The sequence below is a fragment of the Sciurus vulgaris genome (assembly GCF_902686455.1).
Source record: "Sciurus vulgaris genome assembly, chromosome: 4".
Taxonomy (NCBI): Eukaryota; Metazoa; Chordata; class Mammalia; order Rodentia; family Sciuridae; genus Sciurus; species Sciurus vulgaris.
In genome coordinates, this window is record NC_136464.1 from 187470009 (window position 1) to 187497217 (window position 27209).

General features: G+C 40.7%; 1 protein-coding gene across 1 annotated transcript; it reads left to right on the top strand.

The window, feature by feature from the left end:
• Nucleotides 1-693: 693 nt before the first annotated feature.
• LOC306659870 (cell division cycle protein 16 homolog) lies at nucleotides 694-27209 on the top strand. Its single transcript, XM_079137720.1, is given in 20 exon segments — nucleotides 694-777; nucleotides 1973-2027; nucleotides 2123-2155; nucleotides 2158-2219; nucleotides 3221-3259; nucleotides 3558-3698; nucleotides 5392-5551; nucleotides 6490-6581; nucleotides 7034-7167; nucleotides 8038-8108; nucleotides 8111-8116; nucleotides 9211-9260; nucleotides 10091-10164; nucleotides 11560-11685; nucleotides 15471-15623; nucleotides 16915-16978; nucleotides 19316-19377; nucleotides 20310-20445; nucleotides 22030-22120; nucleotides 25798-27209. Coding segments are annotated over 20 exon segments (1857 nt in total). The 5' UTR covers nucleotides 694-729; the 3' UTR covers nucleotides 26058-27209.

The following is a 27209-nucleotide window of genomic DNA, read 5'->3' on the forward strand; positions in this document are numbered from 1 at the left end:
CACGAAGGTTATGGCTGAACTTGCACAGAAGTGAGAGCAGCCTTTTCCATTCAAATGAAAATGTGATTCCTTATGGGAAATTGTGTGTTCTTCCCACTTTTCATTTTTTAACTCAAAGAAACAGTTATTTCGAGGCAGGCTCTTGCAAGGATGCCCCTCCTGCTGCTGACTCCCAGGGGTTGGACTACAGGAGGGCCATTCATAACCGTTGTATTTACCTTCAAAAGCTAATTCACAACAGGGACTGAGATTCAAACAGAAATTCTAGGGCAGGGCCGCCAACTCCAACCTCCCAAGACCTCCCGCCTTCCTCCCAGAGGGTCGGCCCTCCTTCCCGCTTCCCAAAGGACCTAGTGCAGCCCCTCTCCGCGTGCCTCCCTCCCACAGGAGCTAGCGCAGCCCCTCTGCCCGTGCCTCCCCTCTCCGCTCCCTCCCAGAGGGCCTCGCGTCGCCCCTCCGTGCCTCCCGTCTCCCTCCCAGAAGGCCTCGCGCGGGGAGACTGCGTCGGGAACCCAAGCTTCACGGGCGAGTCGCGGAACCAGAGGCGTGATGCTCCTTTCCCTGCACCCGAAGGGACACGTTTGCTAAGGACTTCCGGGGCGGGGCCTGTTGGGGCGGAAGTGCCGTGTGGCGCTAGCGATCCGGCGGCGGGCGCTGGTCTGGGAGTTGTCGGAGGTGTGGGGCTTTGCAGTGCGGCGGCGGCTGCGGGCACTCGCCGGCCGTGCAGCCATGAACCTGGAGCGGCTGCGGAAGCGTGTCCGGCAGTACCTGGACCAGGTGCAGGGGCGGCCGGGGCGCGCGAGGCCCGCGGGGCTGCGGGAAGGGCGTGGCGCCTGCGGGAGCCGAGGAGGCGGCCTTGGATTAGGCTGGCCGAGGCGTGTTTCCGAGGTCTAGCTGTAACTCTTCGCGGCCGAATTCATGCGAATAAAGACGAAAACGAGCTTGTGTGCAGCCAGTACTTACAAAGCTCTCGCAAACTGCGTCTGATGCCCTGCACTGCCCTTGCCCAGCAAGTACTCAAGGAGAGGCGCGTCTCTGGAGTCAGCCTCAGAGAGGTCGCTTAGTTGTGCTGAAGTGCCTGTTCTCCCAGTGAAATGGAAGCGGGGAAAGCCACGTTGGATGCTGTGTTGGGGACTGAATGCGAAGTGATGTAGCCAGATTTTTGCAGCACGCGAGGGGGCAATGTTTTTCAGAAGTCAGTTTAGTAAGATGTTTTGTGATCTTTTTGGCACTGGGACAATGAGAATAACGGGCCTGGTTTTCAGAATTTGTGTGAGACACTTTCTGAGCAGACTGCTGGTCCATAAGCATTCTTTCTGCCCACCTGTCTGGCAGCCCTGCTTTGGTTTGCATCCAGGGGAACTGGGGCAAAAAAAAAAAAAATTTTTTTTTAATTGTAGAAAGACCCATGTGTGAGAACCAGGGACTAAAAGTAACTTTGGCAAATTTGTGAGTGCTTTCCGTCCTCAGCTTCTTTTTTGTTATGGTTGACTAGAGAAGGTGACCTTCCCGGTGGTCATTGATAGTTCATATATGTGAATGTGTTTTAGAATGCTGTGAAAATTACAAATGAGGTATTTGAGTAGTGTTTTATGTACTACATTCCACTTTGGGACTCATTAACCACTTACTGTAAGTGTCATATCAGCACAGGAAATGCTGATGACTAGATATTGGAAAACACTGCAGAATAATCATGTCAGTTGTTTTAGATACTTGCAGATACTCTTTTTTGCTGTGTATGAATTTTTAAAACCAAATTACTTTCTTGAATTGTACATACAAAGATTTGAGAGTAGTAGCATTGAACTAAAACTCACCCTTGTTGAGCTATATGATTGGTAGACCTTTTGCTATGTGTAAAAACTTGTATTGCTGCATTGACTTAATATATGGCATGCTAATAATAGTAGACATCTGTTCAGAGCTGTGGGAATGACAGGCAGTCACCCTTGTTTGTTTTTTTTTGCAGCAACAGTATCAAAGTGCCCTGTTTTGGGCAGACAAAGTTGCTTCACTCTCTCATGGTAAGTGACAAATGCTAATTTATTTTCTAACTAGTCTTTAAAAATCTTTCTATTTCACCTTGCACCACTGACCATTTATTTAATTTCCTTTCTAGAGGAGCCCCAGGATGTTTATTGGTTGGCTCAGTGTCTTATCTGACAGCCCAGTATCATAGAGCAGCCCATGCACTTCGGTCACGAAAACTGGACAAAGTAAGTACATTAATAATGTAAACTTAAGAGATTTTGAAGCTGTAAAATAATTATTAGATAGGTATTTTAGGTGTATGTTTTGTCTCATATATTAAATAAATTCAGTTTTTCTTGAACAAAGAGAAAACTTCTCCTAATTTGTCACTTTGTTCCTCCCTCCCTCATCTCATCTAGTCACTTAAGTTCTGAAAATTTGTTTTTGTTGTTGTTTGTTTGTTTTGAGATGGATTCTCTTTATGTTGCCCAAGCTAGTTTCAAACTCTTGGGTTCAAGCAGTCTTCCTGCCTCAGACATGTGAGTGTCTGGGATCACGGGCATATACCATCACACGTGGCTTGAAAATTCTACTTTATATGTAGCTCTGAAACTGTGCATTTATTTAGGTTTCTTTACCACTCACATAGTTAGGCCTTTAATTGTCAGTTTGAGTCCTTCTTGTGTTTTCTGCAGTAACATTTTCTTCCTTTCCACCTTCCCTGTGTCCAGTCCTTCTTACAAACTATCACAAGGGAGAATTTCCTAAAATACAGTTCTGATTATGTCACCCAAAAAATCATTCAGTGATTTTCCTTCTGGCTATAGGATGAAATCAACCACATTAATAGACAGCAGAGGTCCACCACTGCTATTTCAATGCATATAGCACATGTTCCATTCAGGTTGGGCTTCTTCAGTTCCTTGAACATACAGTGGGTGTTTATGCTACACTCGCTGCCTAGCCAGCTCCTGGCTTCCTCTGCAGGTATTTTCTTCTTCAACTGTACAGTGCTATCATATATTCTGGGTTGTGTTCATTCCTCCCCAACTGTGATCTTTTCACTTCTTTTTGAATTCTTGGTGCCTAATGAATAGTGGGTTTGTGGTGAGTTTGGGCTAAAGAGACCAGAAATTTTTGCTGCAGGAGTGAAAGGAGAAATTATAAGACTAGCTATGTTGTGCTTACAGTTTTCTTTAAAGTGAAGATACATGTTTTAACAAATTTTAAATAATTTCTTTCCTAGTTGTATGAAGCATGTCGTTACCTTGCAGCTAGATGCCATGTAAGTATGTTCATTTTCCTTTTTATTTGATGTAAGTCTGATTATATATATATGTTGTGTTGCCTTTACATGTATGTGAGAATTTGGGTGATGGAGTTTGGCAGGTTGTTGTAGTATTTTGTGAGGAGATGTTCCTTCCTTTAGTATTGTATGCTATAAAATACCAATCTATTTACGAAAAGCTGATGTGTTTGAAAAAAATTGTAGTTTAGACAACTGAAAAGTGGGTATAATATTTATTATCTTTTTAAAATCTAGAAGTCATGGTTGATGAATGGTGTTTCTGTTTCCTCCGTAGTATGCTGCAAAAGAGCACCAGCAAGCTCTTGATATTCTTGATATGGAGGAACCAATCAACAAAAGATTGTTTGAAAAATATCTGAAGGATGAAAGTGGCTTGAAAGACCCCTCCAGTGACTGGGAAATGTCACAGTCCTCGGTGAGTAATATTGCTAGCATGCCTCAGAAATAACAGTAGGAAATGCCCACATTACATGGCAAACTCTTTTACTTGAGTGTTATGTATTAAAGTAATTATGGTTTCCAGCTTATTTGTCTGCCAAAAACCAAAGATTTTGAGACATTTCTGAGCAAGCCATCAGTTGGAAACTAATGATATCCTCTGAGGCTGCATCTGAGAGGCTGACCTTAGATTAGTTTTCTCAGATGAGATGGCATGAACTGCACCCTCAGGTGAAATAATCTTGCTTTCTTTCTGTGTTCTAACAGTATTTTGAACCTACCTACTCAAGAACCTTAATTAGCTTAACTTGTTTCCAGGAAATGTTATGTTATTTGATATGTGCTTCTTACCACTATGAAATTCCAAGGAGGTTTATCTTGTACTTAGGCCACTAACCTGGATTGTTATTCCTTTATTGTTAATAGTTTGAAATTTACATACCATATAGTTCACTCATTTAAAGTGTATAGTTTGATGACTTTTAGTATGTTCACATTTGTGCAAACCTCAGTTGTAGAACATTTTTATTACTCAGAAAGAGACCCTTCCCCCATTAGTGGTCACCCTCAGATCCACCTGTCTCCATAATTGTAAGATTTATGAGGGAACTTGGTTGCTCTGCTTTTCACCTTAAAAAGTTAGGGATATTATACATTCTCGGTGCTCACTTAATTTTTTTTTTAACCACTCTTCTGTTTATGTGCTCAAGCACATTAATTTATCTCCTATGAAATGTATGATTTATTTGGAATTTATTGTTTGTTTTACGAAATTGCTTTTTTTGCTGGGTGCAGTGGCACACACCTGTACTCTCAGCGGCTTGGGAGGCTGACACAGGAAGGAGGGTCGCAAGTTCAAGGCCAGCCTCCACAACTTAACAAGGCCCTAAACAGCTTGGTGAGACTGTCTCAAAATAAAAAAGCCTGGGGATGTAGCCCAGTAATAAAGTACCCCCGGGTTAAGTCCCTAGTATCATAGGACACTGCCTAGGTCTAGGGACATTCTGGGAGAACATTAGTTTTTTAAATTTTGATTTATGACTTTCCTCTGCCTCCTTAATCGTTTTTGCTACTCATCTCTGGAGCATCTTTGAACTTGGTTATGTGTTTCTTGAGGCTCAGATCTGGAATGCTAGTCAGATTCTGCATCCTGTTGGTGGTCACAAAATGGCCAATACCATACAGAGAGTCATAAGTCCCATCCTCACAGAGTCCTGAAAGTAAGATGGCATTTTCCCCTTTTTACAAGTGAGGCCAAGCCTAGTTACTCTTTGTCCAGGATCACACACAGTTTCAGGGCTGAAAATTGAACTGAGGTCTTGGGCTCCAGCAATCCATGTGACCATGGTCTGCCTTGCTGCCAATTACTAAGACTCAGCGAGACCTTCCCATCAGGATCCGTCGCAAACTATCTGTTTTACAATTGGATCTTACACACATACGGCTGCTGTTTCTACATCATTGCAGTACTTGGTACAGAACAAATAATGTACCTAGTAGCCTTGACGTACACATTAGTTATGAAGGTTTGTTGAGTAAAGTGGTCACAGCCCAGGGAAGGTAGACTTCCTGTGTCTGTTAGTTTACACTATGCTTTGAGGTGGGGTTAGTTGGCTCCTTTTTTTAAAAGTTTTGACTTAGTATGTGATACATCATATTTTTTCCACCAGATAAAGAGTTCTATTTGTCTTCTACGGGGGAAAATCTACGATGCTCTAGATAACCGAACTCTGGCTACCTACAGTTACAAAGAAGCTTTGAAGCTTGATGTGTACTGTTTTGAAGCATTTGATCTTTTAACATCACACCACATGCTGACAGCACAAGAAGGTTTGGAATCTCAGGTGTTTTTATGTTTAGCACAATTAATACTGTTTGGATTGTCTTTTTTCTCTTAAGTCTGTGCACTCAAGAGTAGGCTGTTTACAGGTTTTAATAGACCTACTGACTTTCTTAAGGTCTTCAAATATGATGCACGCTGCAAAATACAATAGTGTGTAGTGCCTTTTGCTGTCAGATTCTTAAGGGACTGGTCATCACGAGGTCATATTTTTGAGAAACAATTTGAGATAGTATAAACCAGGATTTCAATATCTTGATTCAGTGATTCTCAGCCTGGCTGCACTTTAAATCCTCAAGAAGCTTTAAAAACATGAGTGCCTGGGTCCCGGCTGTAGTCCAGTTTGGTTAGAATCTCTGGAGGTAGGGCTCTGATATCAGCAGATGTTTTAAAGCTTCTAGTTGATCCTAGTGTACCACAGGGACCAAGAACCTCAGCCAAGTGTATTGGTAGTGAGAAGATAGACAGTCAAGGAAACAGAGGAAATGGGGTTGTTGCTGTGGTTCTTGAGCACTGAGTTTGTTTGCAGTGTCTGAAGACTTTGGTTGTCATAATTTGGGGCATGTAGTATGGAGGAAGGATTCTGTTGGCGTCTTGTAGGTAGAGGCCGGAGACACTGCTGAACTGCAGTGACTAAGATACCTCCCAACAGAGTGGTCCACATGGCGTCAGTAGTATTAAAGCCGAGGGCTCAGCCTTGCTTCTGACGGCAACCCTTCAGAGGCCTCCGGCCCTCGCCCTCAGGTCATCTGTGTCTCCCAGGCCTGGAAGCCACTGTCTCAGCTTTCTCTGGTACATTTTGAGATTTTTGTTTTCTCGTGAGTCAATTAACTTAGACCAAGAACTGTGGAAGGGGATTTGTAGTTACTAACCTTTTTTCTCATAAACTTTATGAGGCCGTCTTTTTTTGTTTCTCATCATTTTTAAGAAAAAGAACTTCTTGAGTCACTACCTCTTAGCAAGCTCTGTACTGAAGAACAGGAATTGCTACGTTTTCTGTTTGAGAACAAATTAAAAAAGGTAAGGAAAAATGCATCATTTGCTTTGTGTAAATATAATTTCATTAAATTTGGCCTTTATTCCTTTAAATTACTAAAAGTTTTTATTAAGTTAGCATATTCACAAGAGGAGTTAGATTGTTGTAAGTATTTGATAGGATTCCTAAGTAAGCTTTCAAAATATGTCTCTCTCCCAAGGACTCCTTATACTAGAAATTTGAATTATCAAATTAGTACTTGAAAAACCAGATTTTTTTTTCTTATCCTTTCTGAATCTCTATGTAAAATACTGCCTATGGTGGAACTCTCTGGATAAAATTGAGAAGAGAATTAAACTTATTGAGAGAAGTACTGATAAAACTTGGAAGTTTTTAGGGCCTCACATATATTGTATGTAAATATTTCAGTCACTTGGGCCAAACACAATGATTTGTGTTTACTCATTGAGTTTATCTTTGCATTTCTCTGTTTCAGTATAATAAGCCCAGTGAAACTGTCATCCCTGAGTCTGTTGATGGCTTACAAGAGAATCTAGATGTGGTAGTGTCTTTAGCTGAGAGACATTATTATAACTGTGATTTTAAGATGTGCTACAAACTTACTTCTGCGTGAGTATACCCACCATTTTTGTGTAAGAACATGGAGTTCAGTCCACATCTACATAATTCAAAGACATGTTCCCTGAGTAATCTCAAACTAGTTGATGATGGTTTGACTTACCTTTACCATTTGCAGAATTCTGAACAGGCTGCTGTCTTAAAAAAGCAATTTATGGACACAAGTCTTTTCATATTCATAGGTTTATTACAGTAAGCTTGGAGAAATATACGCTTTTGTCTTCCCAATCTTGATAATTTTGATAGTTTGGAAGTACAATTTTGGCACATAATTTCATAAAATACTTTATCAGAGACTAGAGCTGGGGATAAGCTTAATGGTAGAGTGTGTGCTTAGCATGCATGAGGTCCTGGATTTGGTCTACAGCACTGTTTAAAAAAAAAAAAAAAAAAAAAGTCTAATACAGTCCTGGGTGTTCTCCATCTGACATATTCAATAAGCCATCTCCCCCACATATCAGTTTTCCAGTGTGCCAAATCAGACTTGTCTGTTAGCTAGATTATATTCTCCTATTTTGAGGGTCTTTTGGGTTGTTTAAAATTCTGGGAATCACAAAAATTTTAATTAGTAAATACTCATGATCTATTTAATTGTTTAAATTTTTAAGCCTTTCAAATAGTTGGACTACTTATTTTATGTATTGTAATGCTGTTGATTTAAAGTAAATTAATGTGATGTTTGTTTTCATTCCTACCAATACACCAGAACTTTACCTTTCTTTATAACCTAATCATCCCTATAACTGAAAGTTAAAAAGTATTATAGCCTACAGTGTTGTGTGATGCTTAATGATTAAACATAGCTAGTTATAATGAGTACTGTCATGTACTGGAGTAGTGATGTGTTGCTTTAACTTTCAGAGTAATGGAAAAAGATCCTTTCCATGCAAACTGTTTACCTGTACATATAGGAACTCTTGTGGAGCTGAATAAAGCAATGGTATGAATTTTCTTTTTAATGAGATAGTTCTTGCTGGGTCTGTTGGCCAATGCCTGTAATCCTAGTGATTTGGGGAGGATGAAGCAGGAGGATCCCTTGTTCTAGGCCAACCTCAGCAACCTATTGAGACTCTGTCTCAAAATTTTAGAAAGGTCTAGGGGATGTAACTCAGGCAGAATACTCCCGGGTTCAATTCATAGTATCACTGGGGGGGGGGGGGGGGGGGGGGGGGGAATCTGTGTAATTCTTGAATTTTGTCTCATAAAATCCTGGATGGTTGAAATAGCAGTACAGTGTAATGGAGCTCTGCAGTAGAACTAACAAGTAGAGGAAGAAAGATTTGTCAGAGTGGCCAGCATTCTGCAGTGGTAGTATGTCAGTTTTAGGATACTGACTCAATTTTGACTTTTTTCTTTCTTTTCTTTTTTTTTTTTTTTTTCTTTTTTGTAAATTCCTTAAGAAAAATAATTTAGAAGGGAACATAGTTTTTACTTGGGTTTTTCACATTTTAATTTCAGGAACATTTAGTCGTGTTTAGGAAATAATTGCCCTTACATCTTTAAAACTCAGTAGTAAGTTTTATCAGGGAGCAAGAAAACCTAAAAACACCCCAGTGCTAAACCATGCTTCTCTGGTCTGCAGACCAGCAACACACATCCCCTAGAAGCTTGTAAACTACTGAATCCAAAGTCTTTATATAGGACATGCCAGCATGAGATGTGAGGCACATTTGTCAAAAGGGAGTACTCTCTTGATGCAGTGAACTTGAAGGTCTGACTGACGGTTTGGTTGTAGTCTGGGACATGAGAGGTTCTAGGATGGGCAAGATTCTTTGCAGGAACTTCCACCACCCCTGGAGTGCTCTACTCAGGGCTTCTGCTCCTGTGTGGCCCACCATATGCCCTCCAGCCAGTTTTCCAGGCACTGAGCAGGTGCTTAGCATCCTGTGAATTTTGTACTTGGAAGGTCTGAGATCCTTGCTGTGAGAAGAGGTTTTATTTGATTGTGAAGGGTAGTGACTAGGGTAAAAGTCAGATCTTGAACTGTGTTTTGTATGAATAATTGAAAAATTTTTTTCTATTTCCCTAATATAGAACTTTTCTACCTTTCTCACAAACTGGTGGATTTGTATCCTAGTAATCCTGTAAGTAATATAAGTCTTTTTTCTTACCTGAACTTTTGAAAATACTTAAACAGTATTTAGACAGTAGATTAAGTTCAAACAAATAATATTTAATTTTAAGTCATTGAGGCCATATTGCCTAGGGCCTAAGATATTAGCAGCATTAATTTCTTTATTCCATGAAGGGTTTTTGTAATTAGAGCAGTAACTTTAAAAAAAAAAAACAAAACAAACAAAAAAAAAACACCTTTTTTTCTGATTATAGAAATTATACATTTGTTATTTTAAAATAATATATAGAAAAACATAAAGTATGGATCATGCCAGTCACACACCTGCCTTTCCTAAGAAATGTAATTGATCAGTAGCTTTCTCAGGTTGCTTGTAAAGACAGTGTACTGAGATGTGCATTGATTGGATCAGTGTGTCTTCCAAACTGCAATGAATCAGAATGGAGTACTAGGAATAGAAAGTAGAATTGGAAACTGTGTCTTAAAAGCAGAAGCCAGGAAACATGCTCATGATCTATGTCTCAGATGAGACAAGAAGTCCCTACCTCAGTAGACCAGAGTTCTCAGTGCAGGAGAACCAGCTAACCCAGAGTCAGACCCTGCAGTGAGGAGAGCCAGGGACAAGCCAGGACTCACAGGCTGCTGTCTTCTGTGGCAGCTGCCTGAGACAGCACCCATGGAGTTGGCCCTTCTCGTGGAGCACCTCAGTGGACAGATGTGTAACTTGAACTGAAATATATGACTTGGGAACATCTCATCTACCTCCTGTCTAAACTAGCTTGTTAGGGTTGTAGTTTAAGGTCAAGTATCTTTGGTCATGGTGAATATTGAACTTTTTAGGTGTCTTGGTTTGCAGTGGGATGTTACTATCTCATGGTTGGTCATAAAAATGAACATGCCAGAAGATATCTCAGGTATGCGTTTTTTTCTTCCTTCTGTAGCCAGCCCTAGGAAGAGCTTCCTTTCACATACATATGCTCTCATGCTGTCAGTAGTAGGTACTGAAAAGCATGTGAACGGAAATGTCTTCACATGCTCAGCTCAGCTGCACCGTCAGTGTCCCTTGCTCTTATGAGGATGTAGAAGATGCCAGTGATCTAGACCTCATTCTGAAGGAGGATATGTTTTGTTTTATTTATAAGCAAGAATTAATAGGAGGGGGATGGGGATATAGCTCAGTTGATAGAGTGCTTGCCTCGCAACACAAGGCCCTGGGTTCAAATCCCCAGCCCCACCAAAAAAAAAAAAAAAAAAAAAAAAGAATTAATAAGAAACAGTACAGAAACATAGTTTGAAAAGTTCTGTTTTTCATTTATAGAGATACTATTAACCTTTCATGTTTAGGATTTTTGCTAATGGTGGTGAAATTACACGAAACTTTAGGGTCACTAAATGTGACTCTAAAAGAGAATTCTTGGCAGAGTCAACGGGTTCCTGTAAGGGTCTGCTGTGGGTTTGGCTTAAAGAAAACGCTGCCACCCAGTCAGGCCACTTAACCAGGATTGTGTAAATGTAGAGTAATGCCTAGGGTGTGAAGAAATAGAAAATGACATCCAAGGAAAAGAGGATATTTATAGTCAGACTAGAATTCTAATCCAACGTCTATGATTTACCAGCTGTAATTCTAGGGAAAGTCAGTTTCTCTGAATCTTCTCTAAATGTGGGGTTGATGTAGTACATGCCAGATTGACATGAAAAGGGCCTTGCACTCAGAATGAAACAGGAAGCATTTTCTGGCCCAAGCATAGGGAGGCGGTTAGTGTTGTGAAAGTTCTTTTGAACTGTGCTTCTTTGATTTAGTGTGTGATTCAGTGAATGTACTCTACTGGAAATGGAACATTTAGGTGAAAGAAGATATAAAAAATAAAATGCTAGGGAGAGGGAAGATCAGTTTTACATTTTCCATGTTTTGTAATATGTTCTCTCTGTCCCATTGTGGGTTAACCATTACTGTATCCACTGATTGAAGACTAATTACTTATAGTCCAGTCCACCCTAGTACCTAGGGTGAATCTCTTCCCACCACAGAGTGGGCTCCTGGGTAAGGTAGTGCTTTTAGTCATATGCAGAATACTAACAGGTTTAACCACAGTGCCTAAAAATGGTAGACCTCTCCTAAAATTTCTTAAAATTTTGGTTGTACTGTTAAACCCTGTTTTGGTTCAGATGCGTTAACACAAATGTTACATTAGTATTTAATATGTTGATAGTTCATTTATTCAATTAATGCTATTAATAAATAACTTTGAGACTGTTCATATGTAATTTAAAGTTTAAGTACATTACTCGAATGCATGCCTTCATTTTAGCAAAGCTACAACGCTGGAGAAGACCTATGGGCCTGCATGGATAGCATATGGACATTCATTTGCAGTGGAAAGTGAGCATGACCAAGCAATGGCTGCTTACTTTACAGCAGCACAACTGATGAAAGGGTAAGGCAGAGCAAGCTAACCTCCACTAGTCGTTTTGCTAACAGTGAAATGAAATTTATTACTACATTTAACTTTTTATTTCCTCCTTATAGGCCCTTTCTGAAAATATGGTTACAGTGGAGGTTAGGGCAGGAGGGCACACACATTCAGTCCTTAGTACCCTACATACCAATAGAAATAATCCTTCAGTAACAGTTGTTCAGTCCACTACCGATCACCTAACTGAGCCTTACACTCAGTCCAGGTCTCTCTGTCCCATTTGCCAGGGACTATGAACCTTTCTGCAGTCCTGTGCTGAAACTCAGCTGGAGTCGCATATTTCCCTTCTCTATCAGCCTGATAAATTTGCAGCAAAAAATTTTTAGTAACTTACTATGAGTTGTTCTTGGGTGCAAGTGCTAGGGCTTAGTAAGTTTTGATATTCTGAGTACTCACAGACTCAGAATAGTTATTAATTACTAGTTAGTCCCTAGATAGGAGTAACAGCGGTGATTAGGGACACAGTTAGCAACATGTTTCCCAGTCCAACAGGCTTTGTCATCCAATTCTCACTTCAAGGTGAGCATCATTTCTCTGTAGGTAACATTTACCCAGCAGAACAGCTTTACCTGTTTAACTTGCTTAGTTTTGGCTGTTTGAAGTCAAGTAAATACTTTTAAGTTTTCTTTGTGGTTATTTAAGAGTTTAGTTTCCACATGTTGTGAATTTTCCAAATTTCCTTTTATTACTGATTTCTCTCTCCATTCCACTGTGTCTGAAGAACGTTTTTGTGAGATCTCAGTCCAGGTGTTCCTGAGAATTCTGCTTTTGTGGGGTGGAGTATTTGTGGGCACCTTCAAGGTCTAATCTTTTTAGTGTTTTTGGAGCCTTCATTTTCTTGTTGCCCCTTCACCTAGTTAGTTCTGTCCTTGACTGCAAATGGGTATTGAAATCTCAGCTCTTGTTGCTAAATTATGTTTACTACTGTAATTCTGGCAGCCATTCTGAGTCCCTCTTGGTAGGTGGTATATAACTACATTTTCTAACTGGATTGAGCCTTTGATTATTGTAGTATGTACTTCCCTGTGTCAGTAACAGTTTCATCTTAGTCTCTCATCTAATGTTGGTGTAGTCACACCAGCTCTCTTTTGTGTTATCGTGTCTTTTTCCATTTTTAATTTCAACTTGTGTATGTCTTTGAATCTAAAATAAATCTCATATAGTAAGGTTGTGTTTTTTTATCCAATCTCTACCTTTTGATTGGAGTGTATATTCCATTTGCATTTAATACAGTTACTGATAAGGCAGGACTTACGTTTGCTATTTGTTCTGTTTCTTATATGTCGTGTGCTTTTTGTTCCTTTTTCTCATTACTGCCACCTTTTGTGCTGGTATGACGTTTTAATTTTGTTTTTTCTTCTATATTTCTAAGTTATTTTTCTTAGTGATTATTTCAGAGATGATTATTAACATCTTAAAACAATTTCCTTTGGATTATTATCAACCTAATTTCATTAGGATACCAAAACTTTACTCTCTTCCCACCTGTCTCCTATGTGCTATTACTGCCATACAGATTACGTCTCATACCTTATAAACCTGACACAGATATATAATTATTGTTTTGCTCAGTTATCTTTTAATCAGAGGAGTTACAAACAAAAATACATTTACATTGCTCTGTATTTACCAATGTAGTCACTTTTGCTGGACTCCTATCTGTTTTGTGTGGGTTTGAATTGCTATCTAGTGTTCTTTCATGCTAACCTGAAAGTATTTCTTGTAGGACAGTTCTGCTAGTAATGGAGTCTCTTAGTTACACATTGTTGCCATGCTTATTTATTGGTTCTTTCTTTTGCCTATTTAGATCTGCTTTTAAATCCTTTCAGTGAATTTTTAATTTCATCTATTGTACTTTTTTACTTCAGACTTGTTACTTGTTTCTTTTTTATAATTCATCTTTATTTTTGTTCTCTGGTAAGACATTGTTCTTATATGTTGTAGAAATGACCTTCTCAAGTTCTTTGAATGTTTGAAATAGCTTATCTAAAGGGGATGTAGCTCAGTGGTGAAGGACCAGCCTAGTATGCATGAGGACATGGGTCAACCAGCACTGGAACAAAACTAAATGCAAACTTAGAACAGGTAATTTAAGGTACTTATCTTTTAGGGCCACTTCGAGGACTTTTTCTGTTGTCCATTTTTTTTTCCTGTTTCTTTTCATATCTCCTTATTTTTGTTAACAGTTGTATACTGTGGCAGTTCTGAAAGTCAGATTCCCCATCTCACCCTAGGACCTCTTAGTGACTCTAGAACTAATTCTCGGCTGTGTCCTCTGTGACGGGATGACTTGCTACCTGTGACCTGTGGAGCACCAGTGTCTGCACTCATTGCTGAAGGACTTTGCCTGTGTTGGTTCACACCATCAGCTCTGGCAGTTGACTGCTCTGCCTTAGCCTTCATTTCCTTTGCACACAGAGCCTTGAGGTCAGACAGAGGTGTGAGACTCAGGCCTCTCAGACCTCTCCTGTGTGTGTGTGTGGATAGCACACGTGTGTGGCCCGAATTCCCAGGACTGTGTGTCCTCAGTTCACCAGTTAACACCTATCCCCAGTTTCCTTTCAGCTTTTTGGCCCTCCACTTGTTTGCCCAACTGTGGTAGCTGCTTCAGGCAGCTGCAGTGGTGTCTAATTGCTGCTGATTTGGGGTAAGCATCCCAGAGATAATGCTTTTTCAGTGAACTCTGGGGTCACATAAAATGGGTTATGAGTGGGCCTTTTCTAGGGATTGCTAGACAATAGTAGTCCAACAAGGTCCAACAATGACAGTCCTCTGAATTGTTGCAGCACCTTCTCACTCCTGTCCTCTCCAGTGGCTGCTGCTGCTGCTGTTCCAGTGTTGGGAAGCTGGGGGAGGAGATTAAACAGGACAGATCAAGACACTGTTCATTTGTTGTTCTTACCAGAAGCCAGCCATGTTCTTAGGTATATGCCCCTTAGGTTGTTATAAGCCCTGGCTCATCTTCCACAGTTCTGAAAAATGTTGATTTTCATAATATTTGAAAGTGTTCATGTTACTTTTATGGAAGAGTAGACTTTGGAGGTTCTTTCTTTACCATTCTGAAAGTGCCTTCTTCCAGGTGAATACTTAAAAGGGCACTTCATGACCCTTCTACAGATGAAAGGTTAGTCAGCACTAGATAGTACCGATGCACGTGACAGGCAGCCAGTCATGATGTAGTAATGCAGATCATCTTTGAAGAAAGATCAGTATATCACAGTCACTGATCAGATGGTTGATAGATGCCAGTTAGTTGAGACAGTTTAGTACTGACAGTTGAATTCACCCAGATGTGATTCAGAAGGCTCCTGCTGGAACCAGTAAGGACCGATTGGCTGGCAGTGCACTGAAGGAGAGCCACCTAGGCTGGGAGAGCCAGCTAGCTTCAGAAAGCAAGGGACTTGGTACTGACCAGAACAGGCAGAAGTAGAAGGACTGTTGGGGTGTGAGTGGGCTTCATACAGGTCAGGGGCCCCTGCCCTTCTCTTCTGAAGTTTTTATTTTTTTTTCTATTTTTTACTGTGGAGTAATGAAAAATAAAGATGAATAGGTTAGTGGTAGATTCTAGAAGTGGCAGCTAACTTGTCTAAAAGCCCATTAGGCATTTGTTAATATTAGTAAGTTAAAAGTTAGACAAAAGAACTTCTTCTGACCTGTTGTGCAGATAGTATATGAAATTGACAGAGTTCTACTGAATTACAGTTTGGGGTGTTGATTGAACATGTGGCATTCTCCCACGTTTTTAGGTGTCATTTGCCAATGCTGTATATTGGACTAGAATATGGACTGACCAACAACTCCAAACTGGCTGAAAGATTCTTTGGCCAAGCTCTCAGCATTGCACCAGAAGACCCTTTTGTCATCCATGAGGTTGGGGTGGTTGCATTTCAAAACGGAGAGTAAGTACTAGGAGACCCAGCCCAATGCTGTCTGCGTCCAGCTGACAGGGCATCTCTTCAATAGGTCTTGATCTTTATGTGTACTGTTTTAGGAGATGGAAGTAGATAGCTGAGACAGAAGTCAGAAACTCCTTCTTAATCTTGGTTTTCTTTTGAACACGAATCTATGGGTTGAACCTCCTCCTTTGATTGGGCCATCGTGGATTCTGATGCCACAGTGTGGCTCAGAGATTTGGCAGGGGTCTACTGATCTCTGTCAGTTAGGAGTTGGATTCGTACGTTTGGGAAAGTTTTTCTGCAGTTGTCAAACAAGAATCCTGTTTAGTTACTAATCAGAAAATAAATCAGAATGACCCAGTTTGTGGTTTCTTGGTCAATTGAACCTTTTGTATAGCTTTGGATGTTTGTAGATTTGGTGATTTCTTTGCATTAGTTTATAAGTTTACAGACAATAAATTAGAACATCAGTTTTGTTTATGGCATGGATATGTCCTAAAATCTAAAAATTGGGGTGGAGTTAGAAGAAAGTTTGAGGATTTAAAAAATACATAGTAATAATATAATGTAGTCTGTTCTTAGTATTTGCAAGTTCAGTTCCTATGAATTGGCTTACTAAGATTCGCTTGTCACCCAAAAACCAATTCAAAGTGTTTTCAGTCTTCTTGTACACACAGGGTGGGAGAGACTGGAGTTCCCTGAGTGCAGTTGACAGCTAACCTTGCACAGGGCTGCAGTCAGTCACACTGTAAACCAGTGGCCTTGTGCTCTGTTCAGTGCCATGTTTCTCATATTTTTGTGCTTTTATTTTTTTATGGTGATTTCACTGTTGAAAATGATCCCCAAGCTTGGCACTGTGTTTGAAGTTCAGGTAACTGATGTGTCTCAGGGGAGATATGCTGCTAAGTGAGCTCCATTCAGGCCTGTGTGATGGCAGTGTGGACTGTGAGTTCAGTGTCAGTGGATTGAGAATACATGTTAAACAAGATGAATGTAATGGAAACACACATGGAACAGGTGAAGAAATATCGTGACCAGAAGTTCGCAGGAACCTAAATACCATGAAGCCAGACAACCATTTCTGTTTCCCAAACCCCAATCTCATGTGGTATGCTTGCTGTTAAGATTAGACATTTAGCTTACTTAAACTCTGAAGTAAACTAGTTGATTCTAGTAGTTTGCCCTTCTTCATTTCAGTACTACTAGAAAGAGGTACTCAAATTTTTCTTAAAATGTTCAGACTTGTTAGTTTTGAATAACCTGCAGTCTTTCTCCCCCCCCTCCTCTATTTTAGATGGAAAACAGCAGAAAAATGGTTTCTGGATGCTTTGGAAAAAATTAAAGCAATTGGGAATGAGGTATTCTATATAATATCTGTAAATGCACATGTACACACCCCTCAGCGCGGCTACTGTTGAAGGAGGAAGATAAAAGGGACACTGGAAGAAAGTAACCTGATACCTGTCATGACAAATAACTCAGTAATGTGCAAGTTGTCAAACAGGCAACCATTTTACCACATTGTACTAAATGAGTGTGTTTCTGATTCAGGATCAGAGGTGGCCTTGGCTCTGACACATAGAGCCATCAGAATATTGAAAAGAATATTCAGAACTGGGAATTTTAGGTAGTTGGTGGCCACTGTAGCATCTAACACAGTCCTCCTCTAGAGCTTCAAAGAGCCTGATCATTGACTTGAGTGGGTTAGCGACTGACCCACTTCTGCAGGGCCAGCTGTCATTCAGATGCAGACCACTTGTCACTGTCCCTCATTGTTGCTAACTATATACGTAGACCGTTGCATAGTTCTAGTGTGTGAAAGATCCCCTTTGAGAATTGGTGCTAATGAACAAACCGTCCAAATAGCAAGACTGTTTGTGCAGTGGCAGTATTTAAGATATTAGCACTTCTAGACATGAACTTGTGCACGTTGCTGCTCTCCCAATTCCCAGTCTTTTTCATTTTTATCTTGTTTTATTCTGTTCTGATTTTCATGTCCCAGTTTAATTCTGTGCTTATGCACACACGCCCATAGACTTTACATTCCCTCTTGACAGCTCTGCAGACTTCCTGTGGCAGCAATCTCTACCCGCTAGACTCAGCTTTTCTTTTTTTCTTCTTATTTACCATCTACACTTGTCAATTTCCTTGTGTTCGTGCATGGGTATTTATAAGGCAGATTCTTCCTCAGCTGAGTCTTGAGTGTCTCTGGATTATTCTGATGTTTTTGTTAATATAGGGTGCTGTTTACTACATTGCAATTTTCAAACAGTTCAGTGCCTTACTATTCATACTGGCCCAGCAGCACCAGCATCATCTGGAAGCTCACTGGAAGTGCTGAATCTCAGATCTACTGAATCAAAATTGCCATTAGGCAGGATTTACTGGTGATTCTCATACATTGAATGGTTTGAGAAGCACACTCCTGAGCCACACTTAAAGTTCAAACTATGTCCTTTTATTCCAAGGCACTTTATAGCCTTCACAGGAGTTTAAAAGAATGGTTTTTAGTATGAAAGCACAACACTTAATGTCAAAATGCCCATTAGAAGTTATATGAAGAGACAATACTATTGGACTTTAATTTTAAACTGCAGCAAATGTCAAAAGGACCAAAGAGAAGCAGTCTTACCCAAGAACCGCCTAATGGTTTGTGTTTACAGGGGCGTGCTCCTAGAGCCAGTCTCAGCAGTTAAGAAAGGTGACTCAGGTGTCTGTTGCTTAGCTGACAGGTGTGTGACAAGTGCTGGCCACATCCTAGATGCTGAGTTGGGCTCTGTTGCAGAAACTAGTTCAGTATTTCCTGCCCTTGGGTCTGTTGGGGGATGCAAATAAGTAAGTTGGCAGTAATAACACAGCATGGCTGAGGAAATAAAGGTGCTCATATAGTAGGGAGCTCAGTGTGAACTGAAGGTGGTCAGGAAGGCCTTTGGGCCTTTGGGTATATCACACGTCTCAGTCTTGGAAATAACCAGATCTCAGCCGGGCAGAAAGGAGGGGAAGGTATTTCAGGGATAGAGAATGGCATGTACAAAGATGGGAACCGATTCAAGTGTAGGTTGGATATTGAATTCACAGAGAATATCAAGAAATGGGGCAGAAGGCTAAGTCTGGGTCATTAACAGCCTGAAAACAAATAAGTTTCACCTTATCCTAGAGTTAGAACACTGGGGGTCAGGCTTGTAGGATGGAGGCCCAGGCCAGATTTTTGCTAAAGGGAATTGAAGGTTATAGGATTGGAGCTATATCCCAAAGGGAGAATGAACAAGCCCTGGAATGTCCTGTGGTTCCCAGTGACTGACTGGAGGGGTACTTGGCTAGGGTGAGGGAGCTGGAATGGCTGAAGAGAAATGAATCAATGTGGCACGTTGAATTTAAAGTTCTTGTAACATTTCCAAGTAGAAATGCTTAGCAGGTAGATGAACATAAAGACCAGTGTTTCAGAGAGAGCCCTAGGTTGCAGGTGTACTGTTCAAGCTCCTTCAGCATGGATTTACGATAAGTACTATAGTGTCCTTAGGAAGTCTCCTTTAATGGGGGAGAAAGGTAGACAGACCAGCACATACCCTTGCTTAGTGTGGCAGTAGAAGCACACCAGAAAGCCTGGCCTCACAGAGACAGGAAATGATTCATTGCAAACAAATCAGGCTAAACAACGACTTGTGTAACTCAAGGGCTTAATGTTGCTGTTTTAGGTGACAGTTGACAAATGGGAACCTTTGTTGAACAACTTGGGGCATGTCTGCAGAAAACTTAAGTAAGTGAAGCAGAGCATTTTCAGAATGTACTTTGTACTACAAATTTGCTTGATTTTGAATAGCATTTTCCACATTTTATTTCATGAGATCCTTCAGCTTTCTTATGCTTGACTGCTCAGATACAACAAGCATCAAAGTTACTGTTACTTTTTCTCTCCATTTGTATAATTTTATTTTAGAAACATTTGAGAATTACACAGTTACATTTTTAGAGTAAAATTTGCTTTTAAAATTAATTCAGAAGAATTGGGACAATAGGATCTAATTAAAACCATATCCTTATTCTCACTTTGTTCTCCCAGAGGTTTTATGATGGAATAAACAGATGACAGTTAAAAAATGAATTCTTTGTTTAAAATAAGTCTTAGAACTTCTATTCTCAAGATTTAACAAGTCTGTTGCAGGATTTTCTCGAGTCTTTACTTTGTGTTGTGAATGTAGCATTTCCCAAACCTTAATTAAGCATAAAATCTTCCCCCCACCCCTAAAGACTTTATAGGGCAAGTATCCCAGGGAATACTTTGAGGAACACTGTTTTGAGTGGCTTTTAAGCAAAACTCCTTATCTGCTTCTAATCCTTGTATGGGAGGTTTGCTGTCACGAGGGGCCCTTTGTGATAATTCACAGGTCAGGATCCAGAATGAGGTTTTGGCCCGGTGTCCCTCATCCAGTGAAACGAATGTATACAGCAGGTCATGAAAGGGTGCCCGTGGCTGGCCGAGGGGATGCCAGGAGAATGTTCCAAGGTGTTGAATCCATAAAAGGACGTGTGGGGCAGTTGCCAGTCTGTACTGCTGTCTAGTAGAGGAGAGTTGCTGTGTATCTTCACAGATTGAAGTACATCTTGGACTTAAAAAGGTAGTACTTTTACTGTGCCAATAATTGTTTTCTTTTGTTCCCCCCTCTCTCCCTCCCTATCTTCTCTCAACAGAAAATATGCAGAGGCTTTGGATTACCACCGGCAGGCATTGGTGCTAATTCCCCAGAATGCATCTACCTACTCTGCCATAGGCTATATCCATAGTCTGATGGGCAACTTTGAAAATGCTGTGGATTATTTCCACACAGTATGTCTTTTGTCTGTACCCACCTTTAGATCTGGTGAACGTTTACTACTACTTTTTTTGAAAAGATCTTTTCTAGGCAAAGTTTTATTCTTTTATGATTTCAGACTTTTTTTAGTCAGTCTTACGTTTTATTCTTTTCCTGGCAGAGGGAAGTATGTTCAGTGTTCATCAATTAGAGGCAGATGTGAGACTGCATCTAAATGTGCAGGGAGCATACTGTTGCCAGGGGTCGATCACATGGGTCAGTCTGGGCATCTCGTGCAGACAGAACAGTGCAGAAGTACCTGCTCGAGTGAGGGCCTGTGGGGATGCCCCATCTCTACTTGGACCCTTTCAGTTGGTCTCTGTAGAGCATATCAGTGGATGAACAGAAATAACCTGTGCAGCTATCACAATGAGTCCACGTAACTTACTCCATAAGAGCTGAGACACCACAAACAAGCAGGACCACACAGAGACAAGTGCTGCCGATTAAATATTTATGTTTTTGTAATCAGAGAAAGTACTCTTTTGAACATATTTACTTAAATTTGCATCAGGGATTATCATAATACAAAGAATATGTAAGTGAAATAAGTGGGTAGTGTTCAACTGGGTGGTCATTATTCCCATTTTCCCAGAATAGTGTCTTGATGTCAGCACACCCTGGTCTTTGACTCTGGGTTTCTTCTCAGACACATGCTTGCAAATCCCCCAACCCTTTCAACTTCCACTGGGTCAGCAGAAGATTTTCAGAGGACCACCATAGTTCTGTTCCTTGAACATCTCAGCTGTGGCAGGTGACAGTTGTCAGTAGAAACCAGCAGTTGTAAGATATCCCAGGTTCAAAAACATATAGAAGTTAAGAAAATATGAGCCTTAGAATCAGTGCACTGATGATATTTGGAGAAAGAGATCAAATGAGGAAATGCAATATCTCAAAGATAAATTTATCAGTGTAAGTTCATAGCTGTATTTTTGTTGTTGTTTGTTTTGTTTTTACTGGAGATTGAACCCAAGGACTCTACCACTAAGCTACATTACCCGTCCTTTTTCTTTTTGATTTTGAGACAAGATTTTGTTAAATTGATCAGGGACTGACCTTGAACTTGCCACCCTCCTGCCTCAGCCTCCTGAGTTCCTGGGATTATAGGTGTGCACCACCTGCATGGTGTAACCGCTCAAGGGTTATTAAGAGACTCTCAGGCTGTGAACTCATGAAGGTGCCCCTGTTGTAATCAGAATACTAAGCTAGTAAGAAGTTTGGACTAAGCAAGTTTTCTGGTCTTATATGATCTTTCAAGTAAGTCTATTTAAGTATAATTTATTTCTCTGTGACCTGATTAATGCCAAAGCCTCAGGGCTCACTGTGGAGATCTCTTGGGTGGTTTCAAGCAAAAGAACCCAGTAGTGGTACACCTCCATGGTCCTCACATGCCCTCAGCAGTCATTAGTTTCTCAGTCCTGGATCTGTGTCTGCACCAACACCCCTGCCATCCCCAGCCATGGAGTCCCTGGAATATGTTCAAGTGATTCCAACATGGGAATATTTTTAAACAAAAGAGAGAAGATTACATCTTAACCATGATGAATCTTTTTTGGCAGGCCCTTGGTCTTAGGCGAGATGACACATTTTCTGTTACGATGCTTGGTCATTGCATTGAAATGTACATTGGTGATTCTGAAGCTTACATCGGTAAGATTATGGTTGCTCTTGTTGGCATTGTGTTCCGTGTTTTAGGTTGTTGTGTTTCTCTGCTTTGGTGTTTTGACTTCTCATCCAAGGTTTTAAGTGTCTTTCTGCCCTTCTACCTACATTAATATCAGGAAGCTCCATTTAATTTCATAGAGTTATGCAGTGGGAATTGGTGACTTATCAACTATCCATTCAGTTTCCAGTTGAGTACTTGCTGCTTTCAGAATACTGTGTACATGTGTGTGAAGCATTGTGTTATAGGAGAGTGGGCTTTGGCCTTTTAATTTTATAATACAGGATATAACAAAATATTAGTCTTTATATTTCAGTGGAACCTTAGGGTGGTTTGTATTCACTAAATGTGGCATATAGTTCTTTAAATTGTTTTTTGATGATCCATAATAGGATAAGTCTGGTGGAATTACTACCCTGGGCACTCCTGTAGGTACAGACACTGCAAGATAAGGTACATTGAGGTTAATGAGAACTGGACCTGTGGGTAGGCAGAGATTAATGGAATGTAAAGCCCTGGGGGGAGAAATACAATAAATTGAGTGATAACATTAAGAACTTCTGATAATTACAAACACAGTTAAGAGAGTAGAAGTCATGCCATAAACTGGAAGAAATTACTTACAGTACATGTCAAAGAACTTGCATCTAGAGTGCAAGAAATCTGTAAGCTGATGAGCAAAGGTTAAGCAAAAGTGGGCAAGCTCTTAAAGAGGACCTTCACAAAAGCTGGTGCCAGGAAGTTATGGAGCATGCACAGGGAGGTGGAGTGGACATCCTGAGAGGCTACTGCACCCCCCACAGATGGCTGAAGTTACGCAGTGTTGCTCCCTGGGGAGGTGGAGTGGGCACCCTGAGAGACTGTTGCACACCCTACAGATGGCTGAAGTTAACAGTACTGATGTGGAGCAGCTGAACCTCTGTATGCTATCAGTTAGTGGTTGAGTTGTAAATGGTAAATCTTCTGGAAAACTTTGTGGCTATTAAAATTATGAGTTATCTCGTGGTACATAACAAGCCACTGTAAAACTTAGTGGTTGGGTGGGCTTGTCTTTTGGTGGAAGACCTTTATTGGGCCTTCATCCCAGGCTTCTCAATAGCATGGTGGGCTCTGGACTGTAGAGGATAAGAACTACTCAATGTAGATCATGGACCTAGGAATTAGACCACAGACCCTGCACCAAAAGAAGAAAAAGTAGGCCCAAATCTCCCCATCATGTCAGCTTAGGACCTGACTTCTTTAAGAAGACTCCTAAAGTGTAAGAATTAAAATCAAGAATCAACAAATGGGATGGATTCAAACTAAAAAAACTTCTCAGCAAAGGAAACAAACAATGTGAAGAGAGAACCTACAGAACAGGAGATCTTTAACACACACATATCAGATAGAGCACTAATCTACAGGATATGTAAAAAACTCAAAAAAATTAACACCAAAAAAAAACAAATAAACCCAATCAAATAAATGGGCTAGGAACTGAGCAGATACTTCACAGAAGAAGATATACAGTCGATCAACAAATATATGAAAAAATGTTCAACATCTCTAACATAGAGAAATGCAAATCAAAACTACTCTAAGATACCATCTTACTACAGTCAGAATGGCAGTGATCAAGAATACAAGCAACAATAAGTGTTGGTGAGGATATGGGGGGAAAGGTAATATTTATTATGGGACTACAAATTAGTGCAACCACTCTGGAAAACAGTATGGAGATTCCTCAGAAAACCTGGAATGGAACCACCATTTGACCCAGTTATCCCACTCAGCAAATACCCAAAGGACTTAAAATCAGAATATTACAGTGAAAAGGCCATATCAGTGTTTACAGCAGCTCAATTCACAATACCTAAGCTATGGAACCAATGTAGACGCCCTTCAATAGAAGAATGGATCAAGAAACACAATGGAATATTCCTCAGCCTTAAAGGAGAATAAAATTATGGTATTTGCAGGTAAATGGATAGAGTTGGAGAATATCATGCTAAGCAACATAAGCAAATCTGAAAAATCCAAAAACCAGATGCTTTCTCTGAATGTGGATGCTGACCCATATTGGGGTGGGGGATGAATGGAGGAACTTTGGATTGGGCAGAGGGGAGTGAAGGGAGGGAAGGGGCAGGGGAGTGGGAAAGATGATGGAATAAGACTGACAGCATTACGTAGGTACTTGTATGGTCACACAAATGGTATGGACTCTACATCATGTATAAGCAGAGAAATGAAGTTGTGCTGCATTTATGTTCAGCGAGTTGAAATGCATTCTGCTGTCAGGTATAACTAGTCAAGACAAATTTTAAAAACAGGAAAAATTTCATTTTGAAATAAAATACATTAAAAAATTAAAAGGACAAGAACTGAAGCTTCAAGACCTCTTGAAAAATTGGGAGTTGTGCAACATCACTTCTGTCACCTCCATTCATTAAAACAAGTCACATAATTAAATCCAGAGGCACCATGGGAGGGGTGTCTAAGAGTGAGGATGCTGGAGTTGTGATTCCTCAAAAAGCATCAGGACAGCAAGCAGCCACATTGCAGTTTGTGCTGCTGGGACGAGCCCAGCTGAAACTGTTGGCCAGAAGAGGTCGCGGGGAAGATGTTCTTCCAGTCTTTGCTCATGATTGCACCTAACTGTCCAGCAGTGGGAGAATGGAGGAACAAGTTGTGGTGTGTTCATACAGCAAAATACTACATGGTGGAAAAGACAAATGAATCTTGTAGCCACATGAATTTCACAGACTGACAAAGGACACATGCACTGACTACATTTGAGTAAAACCAAGTTGTGGTGATGGAAAAATCAGCATGGTGAACTGTAGGCTGGGGAAGCCAGGAGTGAAGGCATGGGGGTGGCCCAGTGAGTAGGCAGTGCTCTGCGTTTCTGCCTGACGGTTGTGTGGGTGCATCTGTAAGAATTTGTGCAGCTGTGCACCTAAGTAGTTCACCACTGTTCATCTTACAACTCAATTCTTGAAAACACCCTGAAGATGCTGGGTCAGAACAGTATTGCTGCTGCTCAGCAGCCCCTGTGGCAAATCCTGGGGCTCACACGGAAGCTAAGCAAGGACAAAAGGTGCCATGGGTGACACATGCTTCCTGCTCTCTAGCAAGGGGTCTCAGTGAGACTTCCAAATGGTCATTCACTAGTTTTATTTTTAGGTTTACATGCCATTAACTGCCAAAATACCCAATTCTGAAAGCTATTAGTTGGAACTGTGTAAAATTGTCAGTTATGTCAGAAGTTATTGAACCTCATACATCTGCTCAGATCTGTCCAAGTCCATATTTTCGAGGTTCTGATATGTGGAAATGTATTTCCCTTGTGGTTTCTGTGAGTGTGAGATTGATGACTGCCTGGCAGGCACACAATCCATTCCTCTCTGTGGCAGTGGAGCAGAGTCTGCCTGTGGCTTCATCAGTATCTAAGGGACTTTGTGAAGGCTGGCAGGGATCCATGATGGCATGTGCTTTCAGAGGCCCTCCCAGCATCTCCCTTGAAAATGGAAAATGAAAGAGAAGGGAAAGATGGACTTTTTTCCTACTGTTGTCTTCTGATTTTGGAAGTCAGCTTGACTTATGTGGTAGACGCAGTATGAATACTGATGGAAATGGCAAATCAGTGATGAGATTTCTTTATTCTGATTATGATATTTCTTTTTAGGAGCAGACATTAAAGACAAATTAAAATGTTATGACTTTGATGTGCATACAATGAAGACACTAAAAAACATTATTTCACCTCCGTGGGATTTCAGGGAATTTGAAGTAGAAAAACAGACTGCAGAAGAATCGGGGCTTGCACCTCTGGAAAACTCCAGGAAAACTCCAGATTCCAGACCTTCCTTGGAAGAAACATTTGAAATTGAAATGAATGAGAGTGACATGATGTTAGAGACATCCATGTCAGACCATAGCACGTGACTCCCAGGCCGTCTCGTGCTGGTGTAGGTCAGTATTCCCTTGCACCCTTGCCATGTCTTAAGAACTTCCCACTTACTAATGTGAACCCAAACTGCATCTCTTTATTTAGGATCAGAGGCCTGCCTTAAGGGACTGGATAGCACACCTTTGCAACAGATCTTTTCTGATTCTCTGAACTACAAAATAGTTACACATAGTGGAATAAAGAAGGTAAACATCCATTATGTCTGTTACTATTCAATGAACTTACATTTGGGACTAATTTTTGCTTTTTGGAAAAGTTGGCAACATGGTAGAGAGCTTCTGTTGGGCCCTTGCCCTTGTCCCCTGATGTTAACATGTTAACGGTACCATGGGGACATCTGTCATTGCTCAGGTACCAGTGGTGCTGTCCTGTTAACAACTGCCCAGATACACGCTGCTTTCACTTATGTGCCCCCTTTTGTGTTTTCTGGTCTGGGGCTGTTTCTCAGACTGTTTTTTGACTTAACAGTTTGGAGGAGTGCTCCTCAGGTGGTTTGTGGACCGCCCTTGATAAGTTGGTTAGACGTGCTTCTCGTGATTGGATGAGGATTTTGAATTGGGTAAAATCCAACACAGATGAAGCCCCTCCCTCTTCACAGGTGACACAAACCTTGGTCACTTGGTCACAGTGGGGTCTGCCAGGTTCTGACCTGTTAATTTCCTCTTTTCCTTTACGTGCTTTGTGGGGCAGAAGGACTGAGCTTCACTTCTTGTAGGGGCACTATCCATACATATTTCTTCTTGAAGATCTGTCTCTTCTTTCCCATTTATTTACCAATTCAATCATTTATCTATATTGACTCAGAGGCACATTTCATATTTTGAATTATAAACCTACACAGTGTCCCATTTTGTGGCTTAAATTGTTTGAGCTTTAGCTATTGGGTGTTCTTTCACCTTGGTTTCTGTGACATGTCCCATCCATTTGTTTTCTTTATTGTAGTAACAGATGAAACATAGACTATGGACTATACTTACTGTGTCAGTATTGGTTTACAATTGCAACATTACCAGTACGTTAACGGTTGTGAATGCTGTAAGCAGAGGGAGAAAGAAGCAGTATATGGTGCTGTTTAGTTTTTCTGTGTCCCTGAAACTGTTCTAATAAAGTCTCCTATTGGAAACATA